At 58.7% G+C, this 26,962-nt stretch overlaps 1 protein-coding gene across 2 annotated transcripts in view; it reads left to right on the forward strand.

The window, feature by feature from the left end:
- RUNX3 (RUNX family transcription factor 3) overlaps positions 1–26,368 on the forward strand; it is a 62,796-nt gene extending 36,428 nt beyond the window's left edge. The window contains exons 5-7 of one of the 2 annotated variants that reach the window (XM_001501145.4): positions 7,419–7,523; positions 18,363–18,518; positions 23,296–26,368. In XM_001501145.4, the coding sequence (XP_001501195.3) occupies positions 7,419–7,523; positions 18,363–18,518; positions 23,296–23,840 (806 nt within the window). In that variant the 3' untranslated portion in view covers positions 23,841–26,368. The remainder of the gene's footprint in view (positions 1–7,418; positions 7,524–18,362; positions 18,519–23,295) is intronic. The other variant, XM_070251233.1, reaches the window with a different exon arrangement.
- The last annotated feature ends 594 nt before the right edge of the window (positions 26,369–26,962 follow it).

The raw sequence follows: 26,962 nt of genomic DNA on the forward strand, positions 1-26,962 counted from the left end.
CCTTCAGGCGGTTTAGAAAAGCAACAAAGCCGCGCAGGAGGCTGAATGTTGGAAAGCACAGCTTGAAGGCTGCCGACTCCCACCCCAGAATCAGCGCTGGTGTGCCACTCTGCCTGTCTGATCTACCTCACGCAGTATGCAGGAAGGCAGAACCAGACGCCGCTGTGGCTGCCGCCAGGGGCTGTGGAGTGGGAGGCTGCTGGGACCTGAAACCCATCATCACTTCTGGGTGGAGGAGTCCTAGAAACCCTGCCCAGGCGAAATGGAGAATCGAGGCTCGCTGGCCCTTTAAGACCAGCTTGCTGTACAGTGGGGAGCACCCTTCCCCAGCCCCTGCCCCTCCAGCTTTGTTAAGAAAGTCAGCTAGGTTCCCCTGCTCCCAGTCTCCACAGAGGCTGAGGCAGGATTGTACTTTTCATCACCAATAAACAAGACCTTCTCAAGGTTTTAGTTCCCTCTCAGCCGCCAGCCCTGCTCAGAAACGGGCATCTGGGCACCATTTTTTCCTCCCCAGCCGTTCAGTGTATACATACAAATGTCAAACATATTTTGACTTTTCAGCATTAATTAAAACCAGGGCATTATTTGCATGTAATAACTGTTTACTTGTTACTTTTTATGAAACTGAAATAGTTTACATTCTTTCAAACATTTCCTGTTCCTGTTGGCTCCCTTCCCCACGCACAGATTTCTTTCAAACGTTGCCCTTAACTGGTTGCAGGTTGATGGATGGAAAATGCTTGCTTTTATGAATTAAGCTTTCATTGCTGCTCCTCATTAGTCTCCAAGCCCCTTTTGTCATCCCAATCTCGCAAGCCTTTTGCAACTTAATCCCAGCCCCAGCAGTGAGTGGAGAGTCACTTGCCACTGGGCGGGGGTGAATGCAGCTCCACTCTGGGCGGTGGCCGGTCCGCCGGCCCAGGTGGTGGCGTGGGGGAAGGCCCACTCTAGCTGCAGCCCCTTTCAAGGCAAGCAGGAGAGGTCAGTCCCGGGAGCCCAGCAAGGCATCAGGAATGTGGTACCCTACTCCGTCTCCTGGGAGGTGAGATACAGACAGAGATGAGATGGGGATGCTCTGAGTTACCAGAACCTTGTCTGGCCATTCTGCTGCTAAAAACGGTTTCTTTGTGGCATCTGTGCCCACAGACCTGCCCCCACCCTGCGAGGCCTGCCGGGGGGAGGTGAGTCTCTGAAGCATCGTGCAGCAGCATGCACTTAGAGCAGGCACCGCTGAGGCTGGGATTGTGGCTCTGCGAGAAGCAGGAGGCTGAGTTTATGAGCCATCCTGGCAGCCCTTCTCTCCCCAGTCTCAGTGGTCCCGGGAGACAGGACGAGGCCTGTGGGAGTTCCGAGCCCTGTGGACAAGACTTTCAGACCTCGGGGGCTCGTGGTGTTAAACAGCCTGGGCTCCTCATCCAGCCGACCTGGATTTCACTCCCAGCTCTGCCGGTGACTTGCTGGATGACATTGGGCAAATGGCTTAACCTCTCTGTGCCTCAGTTTCCTCATCTGTAAATGGGGATAATGACGGTACCTCCCTCCTGGGATTTTGTGAGGATTAAGGAGATTGGTACGAGTGGATCAGATGGTACATATGGAGAGCTGGATACATGTTAGAGATTTGGTTACTTCAGATGCCTGGGACAGGAGATCTTTGAAGTCCCTTTGAGTGGTGACAGTCACTGATTCTCTTTGATGGTGTGGTTTGGGCGGGGGTGGGGGAAACCCAGAAGGTGTGAACTGTTGAGTGGGAGAAGAGGAGGCGGCTGGCGTGAGGAGGGGGGCGCAGGGGCCTGCGGCGTGCAGCAGCGCGTCTGCCGGGCCCATCCTGCCATCGGGAAATTCCCTCTGAGAGAACAGATCAGAGATTGACACGGACAGTTTGGGCCGCTTTAGGAGGTCGGGGTTGGGGATGGAGGCTTCCCCTGGCTCTCTGACTTCTGCCAGGACTGAGAAGCCAGATGGAAACTTCTGCTTGTTTCTTTGCTTTTATTCCTTGATTCTGTCTGAATTCCAGGAAGATAGCTTTCCATGAAAGACACACACACAGCACGTGCCAGAGCGCTCGCCATGAGCCTCAAGGTGTGAACTGTGAGGGCGTTGTGTCTCCCACGGCGACTAGGGCCGAGGGTCCCACCCTGCCAGGCGCAGCGCCCCGTCTTACAGTAAAGATTTCGTAACTTGCCCTTTACCATCCTCCCATGAAACGTGTGGATAACGCAACCCGCCTCTTACGTGCGGTTTCGAAACCCATGTAATTTCATAGCTATGATGGAGGAACAAAAGGAAGGGAATCTGTAATAAAATATCTACTTGAACATGTAAATGTCGGGACGAGACTCCGCCACCAGGTGGACAGACACCCGCGCCTCTCAGCAGACCCGTGAGCGCCACGGCAGGCCAGACAGGCCAGGTGTGCGTGACTCAGAGTCTGAACGCGACACAGCCATCAGTGACATGATTTTCTGAAGTTGTGAACAGTTCTTGGCAAAGTTCTTAACAAAATTTAAAAAGAACTGTCTTCCCTCCTGGAAAATTCAATAGATAATTAAAAGTGTGGGGAAAAATTTGCCTTGTTCTATGTAAAAGTGAGTTAGGTTTGTGGCTCAGTGGATCTTTATAAGCAAGTTGTTCACACCCGGCAAGGATGAATACTTCGTTAGTGTTCAGCACTGGGCTTTTGCGTCCCCCACCCCCTACCTCCCACCTGAGGACCCCACGCCACAAATCTCCAAAATGCCTTTGAGGAGGCGGCCACTGGCCTAGACAGAAATGAAAAGAGCATGAGTTGCTCGCCTGTCGTTAACTGGTTGGAAGGAAACCGTAGTGTGTGCAGAGAGATTTGGGATGACGTGTGTGGGTGCAAGCGTAGGCGGACCACTGGTGGCAGAGGAGATAGATGGCTTCTTGGCCGATGTTGAGAAAACCCAGAGGTCCCCTGAGATGTGTCCCCTCCTGCTGTCCCTGAAGCCCCTGTGCTTGGGGCTTATCACACAGGAACCTGGGCTGAGAGGGACAGGGACTTGCCCAAGGGACAGGCCTGGCTGTGCATGCTGATTGGTCCAGGGCTCCAGGTCCTGCGGGAATGTCTGGGGCCACTCAGAGCCCCAAGGGGCAGCTATTTCCAGACTAGGACTTCTCCCCCTCCCTCCGGGGCCAGCCTTGGAGTGCCTTGATCTGCAGTTCCTGGAGTCCTGGCTGATGGCAAGTTAGCCCAGGGTTCCTGCACAAAGTTGTCCACCTCCTTCGTCTTTTCGGCTCCCTTCTGTAAGGCGGGGAGAGAGATGGGTGCGTGGGTTTGCCGCCAGGCAGAGAGGCGAGGGGCCCTCCAGGAGACAGCTTTCCCCTACTGGTGCATCATGGGGTCCCTGCCTCCTGTGAGACCTGACACCTGCCCCTCCCTTGCACTCCTGCTCCCAGCTCCAGCCCCTCCCTTCCTGCCTCCCTCCCTCCTCTCTGCGGGTACCTGGGAACGGGTGGTGCCAGGCCTGGAAACCCAGCGGAAGCTGAGGAGGGCTGGCGGCCTCAGGGCTGGCCTGTGGTTTGCTGCCAGGTGGGCGTGGGGACTTCTCACTCCCTAGGAGTGGGTCCGTAGTGTCTGGTGGAGGGGCAGGCTCCAGCACATCCGAACCTCTCTGGGCCCTGCCCGGATACTGTGTGACCTAGGCAACCCGATGACCCTCTGTGAGTCTCAGCTTTCTCATCTGGAAAATGGGAGCAGTAATCTCTGCCCTTAATTCATTTAACAAACATTTATTGAGCACCTACCATGTGCCAGATGCTGTCCTAGAGGCTGGGGACACGGCAACAAACAAGACGAAACTTCTTGCCCCCAGAAAGCTTGCAGTCTAGTAGAGGGAGACAAAATAAAATAAATGTGTAGCGGATGATGAGGAGGAATAGACATGATGGGGACATTCAGGCAGGTCGAGTGGGAGTGGAGGGTCCGGTGATGCTTCAGATTGAACTTCCCACCCTTTCTGCCCCATGGTCCCCTTTGGCAGTCAGGCGAAGCCCACATCCCTTTGTTAAAATAATGTTTTTTTAAAGAATAAAATAAAATACAAAGGATTACAATAGAAACCTATTATATTAAAACATAACAAAACGTTTTTAAAAATTGTGCTGCTCTGTTAATGTGTTAAATAACAAGATCTAGCAACGGGCCTGATGATGACTGATTTTGAAGTTGTGATGAGCACAAAAGATATTTAGAGAAACCTGCCCCGTCTGTAACGTGATATCCGTGTAACGTAAATGTCTGTGACGTCTGTTGGTGACAAGGTCACAGGGACTGCTGTAATGCTTCTGTGGTTTACTGCCTATGTTCATACTCGAGAGAGATGCTAAATTTCAACGAGCCCTTAGGGACGATGCAATTTGTTTTCTGTCCCAGTTCCTGGGCCCACTCGGTTCTAAGAGGCGGCCACAGATGCCAAGTTAAAAACGCCTACCATAGATAAAGTGACCGGGGGGGGGCCTCCCAGAGCCGGTGACTTTTCAGTGGAGACCTGAGGCAGTGAGGTGAGAAAGAGTGGCACTTCAGGAAACTGGCCAGCGCTGCTGTGGGCCAGGGCCACTGCTCCAGGGGATGGGGCCCATCCAGCCTGGGTGTTCGACCCTGTCACTCGGTCTCTGGGCTGTTTACCTAAACTCCCCATCCACTTGGCACCCTGCAGCACCAAAGAGGTGACGGAAGGGTCAGAGCCCAGGAGAGGACCTGACTGGTTGGGGGTTGGGGTCCAGGAAGAAAATGACCTCAGAGTAGGAGGAAGGGACGGTCCCCAGGTGGGCAGGGGCCCTGAGGCCACCTGCCTGGCATTTTCCTAGACCTTCTGTACTTTCTGTTCCCAGAAATCATGGAAAGTGCTCCTGTGGTCTGAGAGTGAGGGGCCAGATTTGTTCCTCTGACCTAGGACTCCAGGGGCAGGTGTGGTTTGCATTTCCACTCCTGCCTCCAGCCGGCTGGCTCAGGAAAATTCTTCTAGAGAGGCCCCTGTTTGAGTCACACCTCCATTTAAACCCCAGCCCACCCCCAGGGCCCCAGTGTCTCAGAAGCCCTTGTGTTTCTTGGTGTGGCCCCAGCAGCTGGGCTGGTTTACTTGTCTGCTGGATTCTCCTGTTTCTGGGGCTGGAGTTTTCACTTGCTCACTGGACCAAAAAGGCCCCATCGGGGTAGAGACAACCGTAAGCTGCGGGTCCCCGCCCTGAGTTCTCAGTTTCCACCTGTGAAGTGGGGCTGTCAAAGTCTGCCTGCCCTGGAGGATTGTTGGGAGCACAGGCACAGCAGACGGGCCCACTGGGGCTGCCTCACTCAGTGCCCACCCTGGGCCAACCCTGAGGGACGCAGGTGCACTAGGCCATCAGCCCCTCCCCTCGGGGAGTCCCCAGGTCTGTCCAGAGATGGGGGTGCTTGGAGGCAGGGGAAGGGGAAACCAAGTCCGACTTGGGAGATCAGCGAGGCTCCGCCCACACGCTCCGCTGTCTCAGAGGGCATGGAGGCTTTGATGGAGAATGGGACAGGAGGGGCCCGGACATCAGTGGCGGTGCTGGGACTGTCGGGTTGCCCTTTGAAGAAAGCTCCTGGGGCCAGCCCGCTGGTGCAGTGGTTAAGTTCGCACGTTCTGCTTTGGCAGCCCGGGGTTCGCCGGGTCGGATCTCAGGTGCGGACATGGCACTGCTCATCAAGCCATGCTGTGGCAGGCATACCACATATAAAGTGGAGGAAGATGGGCACGGATGTTAGCTCAGGGCCAGTCCTCCTCAGCAAAAAGAGGAGGATTGGCAGCAGATGTTAGCTCAGGGCTAATCTTCCTCAGAAAAATAAATAAAAAAGAAAGCTCCTTATGTTCTACCATTCCAACCAGTAAACCCAGGAGAAGCAAAGAATGAAATGCAGAAGGTAGAAAGAACACTGTTTGTGGAAGGTAAACCTTTAAAACCTTTACCTGCTTGTTCCCTGGGGAAGTCTGCCTCAACATGAAAACCATCGGAGAAATCACAAATGAGAGGGAGAACCGAAAATGCAAAGCAGCTTGGTGTCAGAAAGTGACACGTGAGGCCAGTGAATGGGGAAGACCGATCGCCACGAATAGGACATGGAAAGTGTTAACACACTTAATCTAGAGCGATCATTCCAAGGCCTGAAACCTTCATAGCAAAGGACAAAAGAACAGGAAGCGATAATCTGTGTTGGATTAGGACAGACGATAACGCTATAAAACGTTTCAGTCTCACTGGGAACAGAAGAAAGACAAATGAAGTCAGGAGCATTTCAGATCTTGCGCTGGATAAACTGGTCACGGTGCTGCTGGCACGGCAGCGGGTGGGACAGCGGGATGCGGCTTCACACCAGTCACCAATCATGGTGACTCTCTGGAGAGTCACCTCACCAGCGACATCAGGGCCGCTAAATACGTCCCAACCCTCTGACACGATGAAATCACCCACCACTTCTTGGAATCTGTTCTAAGGAAATAAGCAGAGATGTAGACAAAGATTTTTATAAACAGAAGGTCATTTTCGTTTTATTTTAAATGGTAAAAAGAAAAAAAAATTATTATTTTAAAAGTTTTTCCCCTCTCAGGAATTTTGAATGGAGACTTTGGAGCCAAATGTCTATCTAAAAATAGACCAGAGTTCTGGAAATAACAGTTGTGTCTACAAATGAAATGTCTGCAGCTCCCAGATCAGTCCTTTTCAGCCCCAGCTGCACACACCAATAAGAAATTAGCAGCGACATAAATGCCCGAGAGTAAGGAGGTGGATAGATAAAAGATGAGGCTTCAATGAGTTGAAATATTTTGCAGCCATTAAAAATCAAGTTTAGGAAGAATTTTTAATGACATAGGAAAGTGCTTACGATGTAATGTTAAATGAAAAAAACAGGGCATGAAAATATGTATTTTAGTATCCCTATAACTATGTAAATACACAAACGCACATAAAAAGGACTGGAGGAGAAAACACCCAAATGTTAACAGTGTTTATCTTTGGCCAGTGGAACCACAGGTGATTTTTCTCTTGTTTTTTATATTTTCTGTGTTCTCAAAGTTTTCTATAAAGATCACTAGTTACTTTCAGGAAGAAAAAAGTATATAGACCCATCCTTGCTCCCCCTCCCCGGATCTTGAGGGTCTCTGGATGGAAGGAGCAGCAAGAGCAAAGGCCAAGAAGCAGGGAGGAAGTCATTCAGGGTGAGCAGGACGTGGGGCAGGGGAAGGTGCCAGATCTCCCAGGGCCTTGAATGCCGACCCCAGCAACTTGAACTTTACCCAGAGCGCCATCGTCTGCCCAGGTTCAGGAAGGAGAGAGACCTGCCCCTTGGGGAAGGTTAGGGGCTTCCAGGGGTGATGCGCAGCAGGGTATTGTGAACAGCTCCGGGTGCCAACGTCCTGCCTTTGTCCCCACTCCTCCAGGAAAGAGCTTCACTCTGACCATCACTGTGTTCACCAACCCCACCCAAGTGGCCACCCACCACCGAGCCATCAAGGTGACCGTGGATGGACCCCGGGAGCCCAGACGTAAGTGCCGAGGCCACTGAGCCCCCTGGGCAAGGGCGGCGGGTCTAGCGGGGAAGGGCAGCAGCCGAGGCCAGAGAGATGGCACTGTGTCCTGGGACCACCTCTCTGGGAGATTGTGGTCTCTGCTGTACGTGCCCACACACTGCGTGCCTGCCAGCAAAGCCCTGAACATTCTGTGCTTAGCCCCAGACCCCCAGTAAGGAGGCTGGGAGGGGAGGTGGCAGAGTCCGCCTGACCCCGTCCCCGTGGGGTGGCTGCCCGCTGGGGGCTGGCGGGGGGAGTGTGGGTTTGCATCTGTTAAGGAAAGGACAAGGGTGGGACGGCCTTCAGATAGGGTGTCTGTGGGCGTGCGGGTGGGTGTGGGTGTGTTCGGGGCCGGAGGTGGGGCCAGATTTGCTGTACTCCACCCCAGCTTCCTCTGCCAGCGGCTGAGGGAGGGAACCACCAAAAGCAGGAGTTGGTCTGGCTGTGAGGCCACATCCCCTCTTCGGAAACTCCTCTCTGAATCTCAGTGTGTGACTTAGGTCTCACACAGCGCAGGCGCTCTGAGCCCAGGACCCACACTCCTGAGATCAGGAACGCTCGTTTGAGTCTGCGGATATTTATTGAGCACATACTATGCACAGAGAGCCCTGGTCTTTGCATTTTAACATCAGAGGGTTTGTGTTGAATTGCTTCTGCCTGCCGGAGGCCCTGGATTTGCAGTCAGCTTAGGGAACCTGGAAGGGCAGCTGCACAGAGTGGGCCAGAGACCTGTGTTCACTGAATGAAAGAGTGAATGAATGAATGAATGAAACAGAGGACCAGCTTGCCGTCTCTGGACTGGCTGCTTCCTGAGCTCTGACCAGAGCTGTTGTCTGGACTGCCCCTGCCGGAGCATTTTGGCCTGGTGGATCGAGAGCTGCCCAGTCTTCCTTTTTCTTTCTACTTGTGGCCCTTTGCAGTTTAGAAAATCCTCTCAGAATTGCTATCTCCTGGGATCCTCGAGGCAGCAGGCCAAGGGGTCACCCACTTCCAGCAAGGTGAGACTCCAAGCCTGGGGTCGTTGTGAACCCGGCTGGGACCTCCCACTGTCTTAGGCGGAGGAGGCGCCTGGTCTTCTGGAGGCAGCCTGTGACCGACCCCCCGACAAGCTCCTGGTCTCTCCTCAGTGCCCAGGAGGCTAAGAATGGGAGTGTGGCTGTGCCAGTGTGTCATCAGTGAGGGCCACCAAGGCCTGGCCCTGGGCCGGCCCTCTCTCCTTGGGAATTAAGCAGGCCTGGCTCCCCATCTGTCCAGTTTCTGGGCCCACTCCAGCATCCTGGGAAAGGCCCAGAGCTGGGCCGGGTGGCCCTGGAAGGGTTTTCCTCCAGGCCTCTCAGGGCTACCTGCTCCGGCCTCCCTTGAGCTTCTGTATGTGGCCGTCCGGCCGGCAGGCATTCAGCTCCCAGCCCGCACCTGCTCTGGCTGAATTTCTGCTGGGATTGGATGTGGACGCGTCCGTGCCCCTGGCCTTGAGCTGTGTGGCCCTGGGCAAGTCTTATCTCCTTTTGGCTTTAGTTTTGTCATTTGTGAACCGGGTCAGTGACCCCAGGAGTGTCAAGACGGTGATGGCTGGGAAGTCCTTGTGAGTCATAGTCCATGTGAGTCATGGTGGTGTGGAGAGCAGATTCTGAGCCATTTGCCTGGCTGGGGGCTTTGGGCAAGTTGCTGACCTCTCTGGGCCTCAGTTCCCTCCTCCAGGAAGTGGGATGAGACACACACACACACACACCCCTCCCCCACTGCAGGCCTGGAGATCAGTGAGGGCATGTGGATAGCACTGACTATAGCAGAGGGAGGGTCCTTGTGAGTCACTGGATCCGTGGTGTTAAGTTATCACTGGTACCTGGCCTCCCCCAGCGCTCCTACCACCACCACCATTAGTCAGTGGTGGACCTGTCTGGGTCAGCAGCAGGGTGGCTGCAGAGAACCCCAGAAGTCTCCATTGAAGGAGGCAGCATCCTGCTCTCAGCCTCAGGAGCAGAATCAGGGTGGCCGAGCTGCAGCTGGGCTGGTGAGATGCTGCCCCATGGAGGAGCCACTCCGCAGGGCGGCACGCACCAGCACAGGGGCACGGAGCTGGTGTCTCAGAGCTCACTGGGAACATTCCCAGGGGCCCAGAGTCCCACAGACCCTGCTCAGCCCAGAGCTGCCCACCCTCCCCCACTGAGGCCCCTGGATGAGGGCGGAGGCTTGGCCCTGCCCTTGGGAGCCCCCAGTCCTGAGGAAGCTCCTTCCTGGGGTGGGCTGTTGGGGAAGGGATGGCACAGGACAAAGCAGCTGAAGCTGGAGGAGACGAGGCAGCAGGAGAAAGGGAAAGAAGCTGGGCCGGGAGACAGGCTGGAGTCGGAGGCCAGGCTTGCTGTGCACCCTGAGGCAGATGACATTCCCCTCTAGGCCTAGGCTTGGGCCAGATCAGTGGTTTTAAGGTGACTTGTTCAAACAAAATCTTATCAAAAGCTCATTAGTAGGAAAGAGCGGACGTGGGCGGGGCCAGTTCTCCAGGGCTCCCCCCTGGGGACCTGCTGCTTGGCACCCCCCTCCCTGGCCCTCAGGCAGCACCCTGATTCCAGCTCCAGCCTGCCCTTCAGTCTGTGACCTTGGACAGATCCTTCCCCTTTCTGGGCCTCTGTTTCCCGCCTGTAGGAGGTAAGAGGCCAGCTCAGCTGCTGCTGGTCACCAAGCGCTCCCTGTGAGGCAGGCCCTCTGCGCAGTCTCTGTTAGCTGATCCTCGACAACCCCAGGAGGAGACGGGCCGGGAAAGCCGCTTGCCCAGGGCTGAGCTGCGGTGCACCCTAGGGCCTCCAGCCGGGGCTTAGGGAAGTGAGGGCCACGCCTCACTGTGCTCATCTGTCGAATGGGGACGATTTCATAGCATCTCCTCTGGGGAGCTGTGAGCTGCCCCCGGCCCGCAGGAAGTGCCCGAAGGCCCCCGTGGATTGTCGCCGGAGTTCCTTTCTAGGCTCTTCTCCTGCCTCCTGACCCCCCACCCCATGTGAGGACCAAGCCTTCTGTGGGGTGAGGTGGAGTGGGGCCGGTCCCAGGAGCCAAGGAGTGGGAGTCTGCAGATCCCCAAAGCAGGGCTGTGGGTTCTGTGGCTGGGTCGTTCCCCTCGGGTGCCCTGCGGAGCGTGCCCCATCTGCAGCCAGGTGGCCGGCTGGGTTTGGAGGCTGGCTTGGTGGCTTCCTGCCTGTGTGGCCTCGGTTTCTGAGGTTCTCAGTGCTGGTGTCCCTCGCAGTCACTGGGGGCTGGTTAAAAGGCAGATGGCTGAGCAGGATCCAGGATACGGGCGGGAGGCCGTGCAGGGCCTGGCAATTCTGGTGTGGACCACAGTTTGGGAACCGCTCACCCCGTCTTCCAGGCTTAGCAGGTACTGCTACCTGGAAGGGTAGGCAGGACCCCATTCGTAAACCTGTCTGAGACAGAGGGGGTGCTTCTAGCATCTCGCCTGCGGGCCCTGCCTCCCCAAAATGTCCATGGAGTGATCGCAACCAGTATTTTCCTGGGCACCTACCATGTGTCAGCCACTGTTCTAGAAGCTAGGGACACTGTGATGAACCCTACAGATGGGCTGTGGCCCTCTTGGGTCTCACCTTCTAGGAGTGGGGAGAGATGGTAAACAGTTGTCTTGTCACCATCATGGCCCACAAGGCACCGCCTCATCTGTCCCCCACTCTGGCCACCCTGACCAGTCTTCGAACTTGGCAGCCACACCCCTGCCTCAGGGCCTTTGCACCACTATTCCCTCTCCTTGGAACACGCTTCCCCAGACACCCCCAGATGTGTGGCTCACTCCTTCCCACCCTGAGGTCTTCATCAGACTTCTCAGTGAGCTGTTCCCTGACCACCCCATTTCGGTCACACACACAGCCCTCCCCTCCCCCACCCCCCCTCCCCGTATCCTTCCTGGCTTGAATTTACCTGGAGCAGTAGTCACTTCTGAGACGCGCTATAGTTCACGCACTTACTTCATTTATTCTTCACCTCCCTCCACTACTGTGTACTTTCCATGGGGCAGAGGTTCTTCCCTTGGCTTTGCCAGGCATGGTGTAGACCCCGGAACACCCTGGTGTAGACCCCAGAGCTCAGACATGAGCACACAGTAGGTGCCCAGTAAATCTTTGTTGAATAAACGAAGTGAACAAATGATCAGCTAATGTAACCAGGTTGTGAGAGGTCCTGTGAAGAGAAACGAAGCTGGGGGAGGGGTGGGAGTGTGGGCGATGGGACATGGCAGGGGGACAGGGGACAGGGAGGCCTCCTGAAGAGGTGACATTTGAGCAGAGGACTGAAAGACGAGAGTAAACAGCCATTGTGGCTGCCGGGGGCTCAGAGGGCACAGGCAGGAAAAGGGACCCTAAGCTGCTGCTGGGCCTTCAAGGGGCCTAAAGTTGTCACAGCTGTGTCCTCAGCTCCAGGTGTGGAGGGCGCGGGGCCGCCGGGATTGAGGAGAGGCAGTGGCTCCTGGCCTCCGGCTCCCAGGACCCCCATGGTCCCCAGGGAGTGCAGCCAGCAGGAGGGAAGGGGTTAACCTCAGACCTCCTGGGTTCCCCTAATCAACCCCAGGCCGCTGGAAGCCCCAGTCGCCTCCCTGCCCGCTGGCCCCCCGCCAGCCCCACTCCCTGCCCAGCCACGGACCGCTTTCATCTGCTCACAGGGGGCCGATTCACGGCAGGCCACCCCGGGCCCAGCACCCGCCTGCCGTCCGCACGGTTGTTAAGAGTCGGGTGTAAATCTCCTGACAGGCCACAGAGTGGGCCCCGGGCCCGGGTGCCCCACCCACGGCTGGGCAGACAGTGGCTGCTGTGTCTGGGTTGTGGCCACACCAGGGCCAGGCCGAGCAGCCGAGGAGGCGGCCGAGTGGCTTCAGATGGGCCCACATTGTTCCCCACAGACGACGCTGTTCCAGTGGCCCTGCCCAGCTCTGCTGCTCCCCACTCCCGGCCTCCGCTGGCCTCCTGTCCCCATCCCACCAGCTGAGGCAGGACGCTGAGCTGCCCTCTCGCCAGTCAGACCTCAGTGCCAGCACCCAGCTCTCTGCTCTTGGAGGTCCTGGGGAGCCAGACCTCAGCAGCCAAGCTCCACACAGTGTGCTGACCATTCAGGTGTGAGCTTGACCACGTGCCACCACGTTCCCATCTGTAAAGTGGGGGTGACGGCCCCAGCCTCTCAAAAGGTTGTGGCCCTGGGAGACGACACGCATGGCCCACCTGGCATAGTGCTTGGCACCTGGCAGATGCCTGCTAAAGCGGTTGCTGCTCTCATCACGGGGCTTCTGTTGGGCCAGGGTGACGACGGGGGATGGCCCTGATGCTCCCTTGGTTCCCCCAAAAGCATCAGGTGGCTGGCAGATGTGGGGGCCGCTGTGCTGGCCCATCTGCTGGTGATGAGGGATGCCCTGGGGATGGTGGTGAGGGAGCCCCCAAACCGGAATCCAGCCCTTGTCTCTGGCTCTCCCATGCTGTGTGACCCTGGGTGAATCACACAGCCTGGCTGGGCTCAGGCTTCCTTCCGCCGCCCCTGTGAGGTTGGGCCCCCCACTGTATATTGGGCAGAGGGCCGTGGAACCCACAACGCCTTCCCCGAGGGCTGGCCCCCCGTGGACTGTTTAATTCCCGCAGCCTGTCCTCCTCCCTGGGAGTTAGAGTACCATCTCTGTGTAACAGATGAGACAGCTGAGGCCCAGAGGGTGAACATTGGCTGGTACAGCCCTGGGCCACCGGGCTCTGCCCCCATAAGCGAGGGTCAGTAACCAAGGCGACGGCTGAGGGGCTGCCTGGGATCAGGCGACCCTGCCTTCTTTCCTTCAGGGGAGCTTGGCTGCTGGAGGCCGACAGGCAGCCCAGGCCAGGTCCCCTGGGCCGAAGTGGCACTTTCCCCATCCTCCCTGTAGTTGCTCTACTTCTAAACACGCGGGGTCTGTCCTCCAGCTCATCCTCACCTTCGGGGGTTAGCTGGTATGATAAGCACTTTACAGTGTGGAAACTGAGGCCCAGAGGAGGAGAGGGACTTGGTGGGTTAGAGCAGGGCATGGTTAGAGTTGGACTCTCAGGGCTGAGCTGCAGAGCAGAGCAGCAAAGGTGGGGTCCACTGAGACCATCTCCTCTTCCTTTCCCTGGGCCTGTCCTCCTGGACCTACAGAGAGCCGCTCTGTGCCCTGGGCCTGGGCTGGGCCCTAACACCCATTGTCTGGAGCCCCTGATTTTCAAAACCCAGGCTCCTTTCCTGAAGGATGGGCTTCGGGAAGAGAAGGTGGCCAGTTGCCTTCTGTGTCACCTTGACCTGTCACGGCCCATCACTGAGCCTCAGCTTTCTCACCTGTTAAGTGGGGACAGTAGCCCCCCCTCATGGGGATGTGCAGGGGGAGACAAGGCCGTGCGTGTCAGCTTCTGAGGCCTGGAGTGGCAGAAGTGCTTGGAGGTCGGCTGCTGTTTGCATTTCCGCTCCTCCCAGCTACTGCTCTTAGCCTGCAGAGGCACTGCGGGGGCTGGGTGCTGGGAGAAGGGGCCTTCCTGGAGGAGGGGCTCTTGGGCTGGGCCCCAGAGGACAAGAAAGCATTCCTGGCAGGGGCTGCACCTGAGCTGTGGCCCTGATGTGTGGGAGGTGAAGAATATTCAAGAAACTCTGGGAGAAGCAGCAGCAGGAGGTTGTGGTGGGTGGGCCCTGGAGCGGGCAACCCTGCCTTCTTTCCTTTGGGGGACCCCGCTCGGACCCGTGGCTGATCCTTGCAGTCTTAAAACAGGGACTTCAAAGCTAGAGGAGCCCCAGCGAGCAGGCTATGCAGAAGGGAAACTGAGGCACAGAATCTGCACAGACTGGGCCCCAGGTGACCAAGTGAGCTGAGCCAGAGCTCCCCACCCGGCTCCCACTGTGGCTGCCGAATGAAAGAGGCCTTTCTGCAGGCCCGTCTTTCCTCGGGCACAGGAAGTCCCCTTCTGCTCCCCGTGGACGGCCTGGGCCCCGTGGCTCTGAGACTCTCTGGCGTCCTGGCCACGTGGAGCCGCCTCAGCTTCCCTTTGCCCCTCCCTGGCAGTGGCTTCAGCATTCCACAGCCACACAGAAGCAATTCCTGAAGTGCCGTTAAAACTCCCCTCCTCCTGAGTGCCTGCCCCATGTGAAGGCAGAACAGCAGACTGTGGGGGCCAGGTTCTCTGACTCATATCCTGGGTCCCAGACCAGCCACTCTGCGCCGGTCTCCACTTGAAACCTCAGTGGCCTCATCTGTACAATGGGAGCAAAAAGGAAAGTGTCAAGAGAAAGCGCGCTGGGCTTGGCATTGGGGGTCTGGGTGCCCAGTGCTGGCTCTGCATCCCAGACACGATTTAGCCTCCTGGCCGAAGTGTCCTGGTCTCTAATGTGGGGGTGATGACCCTGCCTCCCTTGGCACAAGCAGAGGCAGAAGTGACAGTGGTGATGGCAGTGACCCGTGTGCATGGAGAGTGTCCACAGACCTTGTTTGGCTGACAGCACGACCTGTGAGGGTGCCGTGATGGGGGCACTGTGGCTTAGGGTGGGGGACAGGGAGTGTGACTTGAGTGAGGCCACCAGGCTGCAATAGCAGGGCCCATCCTCAAACCCAGGCTGGCTGTGAAACCCGCCCTCCTTCCGCCGGGCCGCAGGAGTGCCTGTCAACCATACACAGTGTGACTCAGAGACGGGACTTTATTTGCCAGTGACGATAACAACAAGGCCTGAGGTTTTGCACTGGCTTTTGTGTAGCCTCATTGGCTGCCTTCAAGCTTGTGGGTGACTAAGACACCCAGATCCTTTGCACCCAAGCTGCTGTCAGGTCAGTCTGCGGTCTTCACGTCCATCCAGCCGCCTTTCTGCCTGTTGAGATTGTTCTGAATTCGTTTGTCCTCCAGCTCATTCACAACACCCTGGCCTTTTCGGTGGCCTCAGTAGCAAGGGCAGCATTTCCTCCGAGGCCTGCCAGGGCTGAGGGCTGAGCCCTACGACTCTCCCCTGGAGACCACCTCCCGAGGGACAGCCTTCACTCAGTCCTCAGTGACTAAGACGACACAACCAACCAGAAAGAGGAATCTTGAACCTGGAGCTTGCAAACTGGCAGCCCCCTGTGCAGGCCAAGTCCTACAGAGTGGCTGATGGTTTTTGTTTTCTTTTTCAGTATTTGAATTAATTGTCAACATGTAAGACATGGGAGATCTCACATAAATGCAGGTTTGTGGCTTCTCCTGGTGAACTGAATGTTCTGGCAACACTGGGCCCACCCCTGGCAGGGTACCGGTCAGCTGGGCTGCGTGGCAACGGCCCTTCTCCAAGGCACAGCCTCTCCAGTCTGCCCCAGTCCCCACCCATCCCTCTTGCCTCTTTTGCATGACTTGCCTGGACCCCAAAAGCATCTGAGTGTGTAGCCCCAGCTCCAGCCAAACTCACCTCCTGCCCATGTCTTTCCCTTGTTGCCCAGGGTCCTGGGAGGCAGCACTGGGGGCCTGGCTGGAGGCCAGCTGGTCTCATTCTGGCTGCCATGTGTCCCTGGGCCTCCTTGGAGGAGAAAGTGGGGTCCCTGGCTCTTGGTGCCTTGCCGAGCCCATCGCGGCTCCCAGGACTCCCTGCTCCATTCCTCAGGGCTCCCAGGTGCCCCCTTGATCTGTGGTGAGGTGTGCAGGCAGCTGGGGGCCTGTGGGTACCAGAAACCATGACATCCCCTTTTGACGAGCAGAAATCAGGCCCCTTCGAAGGCCTCTGACTCGGTCCCCTCATTCCCAGCGGGGGCGACAGTCGCTTCACACTTTGCCAGGCCCCCAGGGCACCATTTTCCAGGCCTCTGAGAGAACAGCAAGTGATTGAATTCCACTTCTCATCTTCTTCTCTCTTCTTCTCTCCATGTCAATCTAGAAAATTCCACGTCACTCAGACCCAAGGTCTCAGGCAAGCCTTCTGCTCTTCCTTAGCCCCTTCCCACGCTTCTTTTCCAAGGGATCCCAGGTCCAGGAAGTCCTTCCCCCTTCCTTGCTGTGTGACCTCAGGCAAGCCTCTTCACCTCTCTGAGCCACAATTCTCTTGTCTGTGAAAAGAGGGCTGGGCCACCCTGCTGCCTGGCCTCCTCTGTCACGTCCTGTGGAGCAGTGAGCCAGCCTCCGATGTTAGGCTGATCAGGAGAACCCAGGACTCTTGGGCCCTCCGAGTGAGCCATCCATTCGGAGTCTGCCCTGGGGAAGCGCCCAGACACAGGGAGGGGTGGATGGGGACGTGCCTGGGAGCCCGTGTCCGCTGGAGAGGAGCGGTGAGTGGACTGTGGCCCGCGGATGTGACAATCAGGAACAGGGACGCAGGAGGCACGGCGCGGCGGTGCACGCTTGTGGAGCCCTCCCTCTGCCACAGGGAGGGCCCCAAGGGTTTTGCAGGGACTCTGCTCTTTCTGTGGGGCCGGGCTGCTCTCCCCATTTTACAGAAGAGGAAACATGATGCTTCTATGTGTGTCTGGAAAAGCGGGTTACAGAATGATACAGCCGGGCAGAGACCATTCAGGACAGTTCCTTGAGAAGCTTGCTGTGTGTTTCCTGGCATGTGAAACCCAAAACAGGCTGGAAGAAAGACTCCAAACCGATCACGTGGAGGACTTCCGGGGAGGGGGCGGGGCCGGTCTGTCATGCTTTGATTTTTGTAGATGTTTATGTGTTCCTTGAGAAATGTAAAATGAGTCGTTGGAAAAGTGGTGTGTGCGTGCGTGTGTGTTTGTGTCCCTGCAAGCGTGATGTCATTCAAGAAGCCTTGAGGGGCCGGCCCGGTGGCGCAGAGGTTAAGTGCACATGTTCCACTTCAGCAGCCTGGGGTTCACCGGGTTCGGATCCTGGGTTCGGACATGGCACCACTTGACAAGCCATGCTGTGGTAGGCGTCCCACATATAAAGTAGAGGAAGATGGGCATGGATGTTAGCTCAGGGCCAGTCTTCCTCAGCAATAAAAGAGGAGGATTGGCAGCAATTAGTTCAGGGCTAATCTTCCTCAAAAAAAAAAAAAAAGAAAAAAAGAAAGAAGCCTTGAGGGTGCCCCAGCTGGCTGTTTGAAGGCAGAGGAATGGCCTTGACCCCGACTGCACCTCTGGAGCGTGGGAGACGAGGCTGGCATCCTTCCTGTGCGGGCCGTGGCAGAGGGGTAGTGGGAAATGGTGGCAGGTTCTCCAGGGGGTGATGCCCCAAGCCAGGTGTGCTGGTGCCCTGTCCCCAGCTTCAAGTCAGAGATGGCAGCGCAGCCCAGACTCGCGCCCCGCTCCGCTTCCCAGCATCCTGGCCAGTCACCCCTTCTGTCTGAGGCCCAGAGAGGAGGAGGCATGTGCTGGGTCCCGGGGTGGCCCAGGGCTGGAGCAGCTGGCAGTCACATTCCGGCTCCCAATATTCTTGCGGATGTGTGTGGAGAGGGGGTCTGAGATGCTGGTGGCCGAGGGTGGCAGCATTCCTGGGTTCCCCCCTGCCTCCCGCGGGACCTGTTTGAGCCCCTCTCCTACCCCATTGCCGTGGGTCCCGTTCTGCCACAGAGTGTGTTGTAGGGGGCTCCGTCACAGGTTTGGTTTAAACACGGAGTTCACATCTCAGCTCCACAACTTACTGTGCCTGTGGCCTGGAGCCCCCTTCTGAGTAACCCTGTTCACACAGGAGGGTGGGACCACGGCAGCCCCCCGGCAGCACAGAACCATCCTTCCCTGTTCAGAAAAGAAGGCAGTGGTGACCTATGGGCTCCCCCTGTGGAGACACTGGGTTAGCCCTCAGGAGGGACTTCCCAGTGGACTAGGCATTTCTGTCCCCCCTCCCGAGACCCTCGGGGACCAGCTGCTGATGAGCTCCCCGTGCTCCTCAGGGCACCGGCAGAAGCTGGAGGACCAGACCAAGGCGTTTGACCGCTTCGGGGACCTGGAACGGCTGCGCATGCGGGTGACGCCAAGCACGCCCAGCCCCCGGGGCTCACTCAGCACCACAAGCCACTTCAGCAGCCAGGCGCAGACCCCCATCCAAGGTACGGCCCCGCGGGGGCTGGCGTGGGGGGCAGGTGGACAGGGGACCTGGAGGAAAATTCGTCCGAGGGTCGTGCACTGTGCCGCCCTCGTTTTGTGAAGGAGGCGGCGGGTGCTCACTCGCTCTGCAAATATTCCCGGGGCCTGCTCTGTGCCCGGTCCTGGGCCAGGCCCTTCATTCATTCACTCCGCAAACATTGATTAACACCCATGTGCCATCGTGGTGCCTGGCCCCAGGGATCAGCATGACCAGACAGCCACAGTCCCTGCCCTTCAGGAGCCCCCGTCCCCTGGGGGACATGGGCACTGATCCCACAGTGCCCCCACTAAGATTGGGCAGGACTTGCCCAAGGAGCCTGCGACAGACACGTCCCTGCTGAGGACACCCGGGTCCCCCAAGCCTCGGGTTTCTCATCTGAAAGTGGGGTGGTGGCGGCCACCTCGGCCTGGGCCCGGGAGACTTTCAAATGACATTCCTGCACTCAGGCAAACTTTGTAAGCCAGCGGGTGATGTTGCAGCCCTGTAGAGACGCAGTATCACCTGGGAAGGGTCCACCCACCCAGAGACCCCTCCCAGACAGGAAGGCGGAGGGAGGCCTCTGAGCTGAGGCCCGAGACGAGGTGTCTGTCCCCGCTGCCTGGGATAGACAGCACGCACAGTCGAAGCTCGCCCTCGGCAGGCCTTCCAGGGTACACAGCCGCGGGGCACGCAGCAGCTGCTGGGCAATGGCGGGGTCGGGAGTGTCTGCTGCTCTCCAGGTTTTCTCGGGCAGTGGGCTGGGGCGCAGGAGGCTAAATCACGGCTGGCCCTCAGGCCAGGCCGGGCAGAGAGCGCTTGTCACCAGTGCTGCACAGAGGCAGGAGGGCTGGCTGCTGTCCGCACTGGGGGGAGGGGGGGTCCTTCTTTCTCGGGCCTCCAGGGTTAGACCCCCCCCACCGGGCAGATGAGTGAACTGAGGCTTCAGCAGTTCCAGGCCACCCTTGGGCTCCACAGCACCTGTCCCCAGGAACTTCCTGCACTTCCAAGGGTACAGGAGGGGATCCCGAGCTGGAAGAGCCTGGGGTGGAGGTGCAGTCCGACTCCCGCCTGCTGCACACCCCTCTCCTTCACGATGCTCCAGGCTGAGCTGCACCGGCTGGGTCTGTGCGCAGGGAGGCCTGGCCCCCAGCCCTAACATGAGCGTCAGGCACGGGGCTGTGGCAGGGGACCTGATGCAGCCCCTCGATGCAAAGAGAAGGGCCTCCCCGTTCTGGCCTAGGAAGCTAAGCCCCCAGGGTGGGAGAGGCCCCAGGTCCAGCTGCTCTGAGCCCATGGGCTGTCGTGTGTGAGGTAGGCAGCAGCTCTAGAGCCCAGGGTGGTGCGGGGGGATCTGAGCTCAAGAGGCAGTGGGAGGAACCCTGCACTCTGCTCACGCCCACCCCTGCCCAAAACTGCCTGTGCTCCTATCCCCCAGGGCCGGCATTTGTCAAGATACGGTAGCCTGAGCCTCCAGGCCCTCCCCTGCGGAGGGCAGAGCCGGGGCCCTGTGGGTATCGGGTCCTAGCCAGGGAGCCCTGCAATCCAGCAAGTGGGGGTGAACAGTGGCCTCCTGTTTAGCAGCTCCCGTGGAAGGAGAGCCCCCCTCTGCCCTCGCACACTTGTGTGGACATGGCCTGGGAGTCAGTGCCTGAGGGAGCCTCTGGCAGGCCCAGCCACCCGCTGTCCAGCCCCAAAGGGCCGGGCCGGGCACCGCAGCAGGCAGAGCCCCTGCCTCCACCAGGCTGGGAGGAGATGAGGTCAGGCCTCTGTGGGACGGCGGCTGAGCCCGTCCTTCCCCTTCTGCTGCGTCCTGAGGCAGGACCCCCAGCCCCTCCTGACCTCCACACAGCCCTGGGCCTCGGGCGGCTTGTGTGGCCCTTCACCCCAGCCTGGCCTCCGCTGCCCCAGGCCTGTCACCTTGGAGTGAGAGGAGGGCCCTGGATGCCAGGACCAAGGAAGGAGCGTGAACTTTGCAGTGGGGGACCTGGCCAGGAACTTCGGCTTTACCAGGCACTGGCTGTGAGATCTTAGGCAAGTCGCTTCACTTCTCTGAGCCTCTGTTTTCTGGTCTGTGAAGTGGGAAGAAGGAGGTACCTGCCATAGAGGGGTGTTGACAGGGCCAGCTTGGGGAGTCGCTGTTTCTGGCGCTCCCGTCCTGGCGGGAGCAGCCTCTGCCTTCAGACCTGTCCAGAGGCTGCCTGTCAGGACACCCCACCAGCACTTCTCTTGTGCCTGTTAATAGCTTTGACCTCAGACTTTGGTCACTGGCAAGCAGGGCCGAGGCCCCCAGCCCTCCGTACCCCAGCCCCAGCCCCCGGCCGCGGCCGCCCACAATGGGGGCTTCTCCCAGCTCAAAGGGCCCATTCAGCTGCCACGCAGCAGCTGGGGCAATTTGGAGAAGAAAATAAACATTTCCTCCCAGTGTTGGGGTTGGCTGCTCGACAGCGGCCTGGCCAGCTCTGGTTTCCTGGGGCTACTGGGCTGGAGGGGCGGGGGCGGGAGCCAAGGGGGTGCTGAGGGCAGACGCTTCGCCCAGCACCCTGGGAGGGAGGCAGGAGGGGACAGTGGCAGGTCTGGGCAGGCCGCCCACAGCTGGGTGAACTCCAAGGGCCGCACACACCCAGGCCCACCTCGCACAGCCTGGGGTCCCCGTCTGGGTTTTCTCTGGTTTGAAAATGGGGCTCCTGTGGGGCGGGCGGCACTCACTTCCCGGGGCTCAGAGCGGAGGCGGTGGCCTCACGCTCGCCATGCTTGGGGTGCCAGGCACCGCCAGCAAGAGCTTCTGAGACGAGGGCGGGCACCTCCCACCCCCTAGGCTTCCGCGCACCGCTCCCCAGCCAAGGGACCTGTGAGGGGAGGGTCCCAGATGTTCCAGAAAGCTCCACTCACCCTGACTCTCGCCCCTGTCTCCCCACCTTGAGCCCAGGAGGAGCGTCCTTCCATTCTGATCCACACCCAGGCCCGGAGCCTGCTGCCGAGGGAACACTCCCGGCTGAATCAGGAAGACCCCAAAGCCCAGAGAAGTCACAAGTCTCACCTCAGGGCACACAGCCCCTCAGGCAGATCTAGGGAAGCGAGAGGCGTGAGGGCACCTGCGCCCATATGAGTCCCAGCAGGCAGGGCCCCTGGCACTGGCCAGGCCAGAGGCTGGTCATTCTCCCTCTCCTGGCTTTTACCCTTTGCTGGGATGGGACACAGGGGTTGGGGCCAGACAGACTTCACCTCGGGACCACTGCTAGGGGCTCGTCCACCTCCCCGCTGCTGCCCAGAGTCGCACCCGTGGCCAGAATACAAGGAAGGCCCGTGTCGGGCTCCTCTTTGCAGGGCCTGGAATGGGCCACTTCTCCTGGGTGCCCAGAACATGAGGTGTCACAGCCTCCGCAGCGCCAACCCTCATCGGTCCTACTCCATGCCCAGTCTAAGTGCTTTACATGTAGTAACTAGTTTCATTCCTCAGAACTGTTCTTGTCTCCATTTTTCATGTGGGAAGACTGACACACAGAGAGGTTAAGTGACTTGCCCAAGGACACACAGCTAAGAAGTGTCAGAACCAGGATAAGTGTCTAGCCACAGACCACACAGTTAACTTCCATTCTCTGCTGCTTCAAAGAGGGGACGGCTGCCTATCAGGCACATATCAGGGCTCAGAACCAGGAACAGTAGGGTTTTGTGCCAGGTCCAATGTGCTGTGTGACCCTTAGGCAAGTGCCTCACCCTCTCTGGGCCTCAATTTTCCTACCCAGGGAGTTAGACTCAATCCCGAAGTCCCTTTGAATGCTGAGGTTTTGGGGATCTGTGATTTTAAAGGTGAGGGGCAGAGACTGGGACAGCCTTGTCTTTGAGCACAGTGAGGAGTCAAACTCTTGGGGAAGCCAGGGCAGGGCCTGGGCGGGACACTGGGTCTCCCTGTGACAAAGGCAGGGTCCAGGCCGCCAAGCCCCTCCAGCTGCCATCTCGCTTTGCTGCCGAGGCAGGTGAGGGTGGCATCTGATCGTTGTCTGGCTCCCAGTCTGTCAGCCTGAAGGGCAGCCCTGGACACACAGGCCCAGGGCGAGGGGCCAGGCAGGATGGACAGAGCTGCTGCGGACCCAGCCCCCACGACACAGGCATGAGCTCAAGTAACCCACCTGAGTGCCTCCGGGCAGGAGAGGGCGGGAGCCGCGCACGCATGCCCAGCAGAGAGCAGAGGCCTCAGATGAGTTCCGTCCTGCACGACATCAGGAGCATCCATCTTTCTCCCTCGCTGCCTGTTTCCTTATCTGCAAAAGCCCAGCCCACTCCAGTCTCGCGGGCCCCTGGAGACCCTCTGCACATCCGCGCTCTCGCCAGCTCTTAACCATGAGGGAGAGGGGGAGGCGGAAGCTGCCGGCCAGGCTGCTGGAGCCTATGCTGGCCCCTCCCCGGCTCCCCACACCCCCCCACCCCGGCCCAGCTGGGCCCCCTCCACCCCTCAACCGGCCTCTGTGGCGCTCGGCTGTGCAGAGGATCCCATGAGGGGAAGGAAAAGCCCCCTCCTTCTCCACCTGCCGGGCAGGCCCCTGTGGCCCACGCACCTGCCGTCACCTGCTTCCCAGGTGGGGCCACATTCAGAGTCAGGCGGGCTCCAGCCCCCGAGCAGCCCAGGGCAATAGGAGCGGAGCAAGGTCTCGAAACAGGGATCCTCCAGCCGGGCCTGGGGAACCGGGGCCCCTTGGTGGTCCTTAAAGAAGGGCCCGGGGGGTGTCGGGCTGTGACTGACTGCCCTCCTTGCTGTCCTGCAGGCACCTCGGACCTGAACCCTTTCTCCGACCCCCGCCAGTTTGACCGCTCCTTCCCAGCGCTGCCGACCCTCACGGAGAGCCGCTTCTCGGACCCCCGGATGCATTACCCGGGGGCCATGTCGGCCACCTTCTCCTACAGCGCCACGCCCTCGGGCACGAGCATCAGCAGCCTCGGCATGGCCGGCATGCCAGCCACCAGCCGCTTCCACCACACCTACCTCCCGCCGCCCTACCCTGGGGCCCCGCAGAACCAGAGCGGGCCCTTCCAGGCCAACCCGGGCCCCTACCACCTCTACTACGGCGCGTCCTCTGGCTCCTACCCCTTCTCCATGGTGGCCGGCAGCAGCGGCGGTGGTGACCGCTCGCCCACCCGCATGCTGGCTTCCTGCACCAGCAGTGCCGCCTCCGTCGCCGCCGGCAACCTCATGAACCCGAGCCTGGGCGGCCAGAGCGACGGCGTGGAGGCCGACGGCAGCCACAGCAACTCGCCCACCGCGCTGAGCACGCCGGGACGCATGGACGAGGCCGTGTGGCGGCCCTACTGAGTGCCCGATCAGAGCGGACGGCTCCTGTTGGCCGCGGGAACTCCAGGAACCTTCCCGACTAGTGGCTGGCCCAGCTCCAAGGCTCAAGGCAGGAAAAGGACTTATACTCCTGGGCCATCATGGGCCCAGGCTCCACGGTCCTGGGGCGCAGGGCTGGTGGGGGACTCAGGGAGCATCTGGTCCAGCCACATCTTTGTACAGAGGGGTAGGGACCTCCCCCAGGACACTGCCCCAGCCCAGATCCTAGTCATCTCAGCCCACATTCCTATGGGAAAACTGTCCTTCTCTTGCCACCTCCTCTGGAATGACCTGGCTGTCCCCAGCTGTGCCCGGTGCTGTCATGGGGTCCAGGTCTCCTGGGACAGAGACCATCTCTGTTCCGGGGAGAGGTGGCATTTGCCTACCTGGCTTAGCCTTTTATCCACAGGGCCCTGGAACGCCCTCCCCAACCCCCACCTTCCTCAGAGACCCTGCACCCCGTGGGCCCCGCCCTCCCTCTGCATTTATGCAAATCGAGTCAGAACTGGAAGTGCCCCCACCCTGCGGAGGGGCTCCCCTCACTGTATAGATGGGGAAGGAACCCACCCAGAGGACTCAGAAATGGCTGGCAGAGATGGGATAGAACACCCCCAAGCCAGTCCCCTCAGCTCTGCTTCCCCACAATTCCTAACAGCTAAGAAGCCCCCATCCCCGTCCCGGCTGTCTGTGGGTCCCAGGCCCCAGAGTCGAGTCACCCATGGCATCGGGTCCCTAACACCAGGGAAGACACCTACAGATGGGTCCTCCATGCACTTTACCAGCCTGAGGCATTCACCTTCTGTTCTCTTGGTGGGGGCCAGGATGCCCCTTCCCCCTAGGCTGGTCTCCAAATTGCCATTTTTGGAGAGAGCACAGGGACCAGATAGGACAGGGCCTGGCAGAAAGCACTAGCGTGAGAGGTCATGGGGTCAGATGTCAGCATCCCGGTCTCACCCAGGTCCGGCCAATCTGTGCACCCCCAGCCCCCAGCCTCATGGGACGGCCCAGTCAGCTCTTCCGGCCTCTTGACACTGCTCTCCATCTTCAGCCAAGCTGTGCTCTGAAAGCAGTCTTGAACAAAAATTAGTTTTTAAAGCTGATTGTAGAAAAAGAAGCTCCAGTCAAACGTTTTCAAACACACAGTCTCTTACAGGTGAAGCCCCAGGGTAGTGAGCAGGGTCCCCGCCCATTCTGAGAGTGTGGAATTGCTGGGGTCTCGGCACCCCCTCAGGAGGTCACCTTCCTTCAGCAGCATCCTACCAACCTCCGCCAAAAGCCGACCCTGGTGGGGACCACGGCAAATGCTGGTGACATTTGCCCGAGGGGACGCGTGGGTGTCCTGGTAGGGCTGGGTGGGGTGTGGGCGGTGGGGAGCTGTGGCTGTGTGACGGCAGCACAGAAGAGCTGCGAAGGGCGCGCCGGCCTCCGCCCCAGCCTCACTGTGCCGGGGGTAGAGGATCGCCCCTTCGTTTGCACGTGGGGAAGCCCGGCTGCCCCAGGCTTCAGGCTGCCTGGATTCTCGTGTGAGTTCTTAGTTCCAGGGCTTAGTGGAAAAGGACGAGCAAACTCTTCTAAGGGCTAGAAAGCGTGTGGTTTTCAGTAATTATTTCAGCCACATCCTCTGTGGACGTGGAGATCTCCCCTACAAAATGCTCCTTAGTGGTCGTTTCTGTAACAGCACTTGGCCTGCCATCCCACCCCCAAACTGTAACCACATCCAGATACCCACACCGGATACACACTTGGGCAGGCGAGGAAGTCCTTCTGGTGGTCTTACTCGGACTCCTCCTGCTACAGTTTCTCTTGTCCTGTGCTCACTGGAAAGAGCAGTCTCCATCTCATCAGCATGGCTGCTGGGGGCGTCCTGCTGACCCCCGACACCCAGGGCCTCACCACCCCTTCTCAGGAAGCAGCTCCAAATCCATTGCCCTTGGACCTCCACTCCTGTTCTCTGTGGTTGTAGACTGGCTTCAGGCCCACGTGGGAGGCCCCCCTTGGGTTCCCAGTGCCCAGCACTTTGTAGCCCTCCCCACCCCGCAGATTACTCCCCCTTCCTGATATCCAAGCCCTGGTGGGGGCAGGGACAGGAAATAAATTGACCCCCAGCCCACCCCCTAGGCGAAGGTGATGGCAGCCATGCTGGGTCTGTCTTTTAAGGCCCGTAGTGGGTGGACAACCCGGGCTGGTAAAAATAGGTCCTTATTTACAAGGCTGCTTTAAGGTTGTGCAAGGCAGACACACAGGTGTAAAGCACAAGGAGATGAAGAGCTTTTGACACCACGTTACTGTAAAGCTGTTGGTGGTGGGGACAGATCCTTTGTGACATATTGTCATGCTGAAGCGTCAATACCTGCCACAGTCATTTCTTCCGTCAAACCGTCCCCAAGCTGGGAAAAGGGTGGGGAGGGGTGGAAACCGCTTTGCACTATAATTTGCTGGTGTGTTTGTTTTTAATGCACAACTTGCTTGTACAGTAAACTGTCTGTCTTCTGTACTATTTAACTGTAAAATGGAATTTTGACTGATTTGTTACAATAATATAACTCTGAGATGTGTTGAAGGATCGCAACGCCAGACTTCTGGGGCTGTGTGCGTGGGGGGGGGGGGGTGGATGGAGACCACCCCCAGGAGGCAGGGAGGAAGGGGACGGGGGCCCGGGGCAGGGACAGGACTAAACCTTCTGCTCTGAAGGTGACCAGTACTTCGGCCTTCCTGCATCCAGCTCCATCAGGAATGGCCACAGAGACCACCAGGCCAACTGCAGCTGGTGAGGCCTTCTCCTGGTGTGGCTGGAACTGCAGGGGAACGTCAAGATAGGTCTTCAAGGTGCCACCACCCCTTCTCCCCTCACAAGTGGCCCTTAAGGAGGCAGTGCATCTGATCCAGCCTCTTCCCTGGGCTCGGCGTGAGGAGGGGGCAGAGGCAGGTGGAGCGTCAGGCAGCCTTGGGGAGAGCCCCCCCGGGGACCTGAGTTTGCTGGAACAGTGGCGAGTTAGCAGCCATCAGAACTACAAAGCAAGCAGCTACGTCAACTCCTTGTTCTGCAGACGAGGCGACTAAGGTGCAAAGAGGGGTGTCATCTGGCCCCACATCTCCCCAGAGAT

The sequence above is a fragment of the Equus caballus genome, chromosome 2 (genome assembly GCF_041296265.1).
Source record: "Equus caballus isolate H_3958 breed thoroughbred chromosome 2, TB-T2T, whole genome shotgun sequence".
NCBI classification, from domain to species: Eukaryota; Metazoa; Chordata; class Mammalia; order Perissodactyla; family Equidae; genus Equus; species Equus caballus.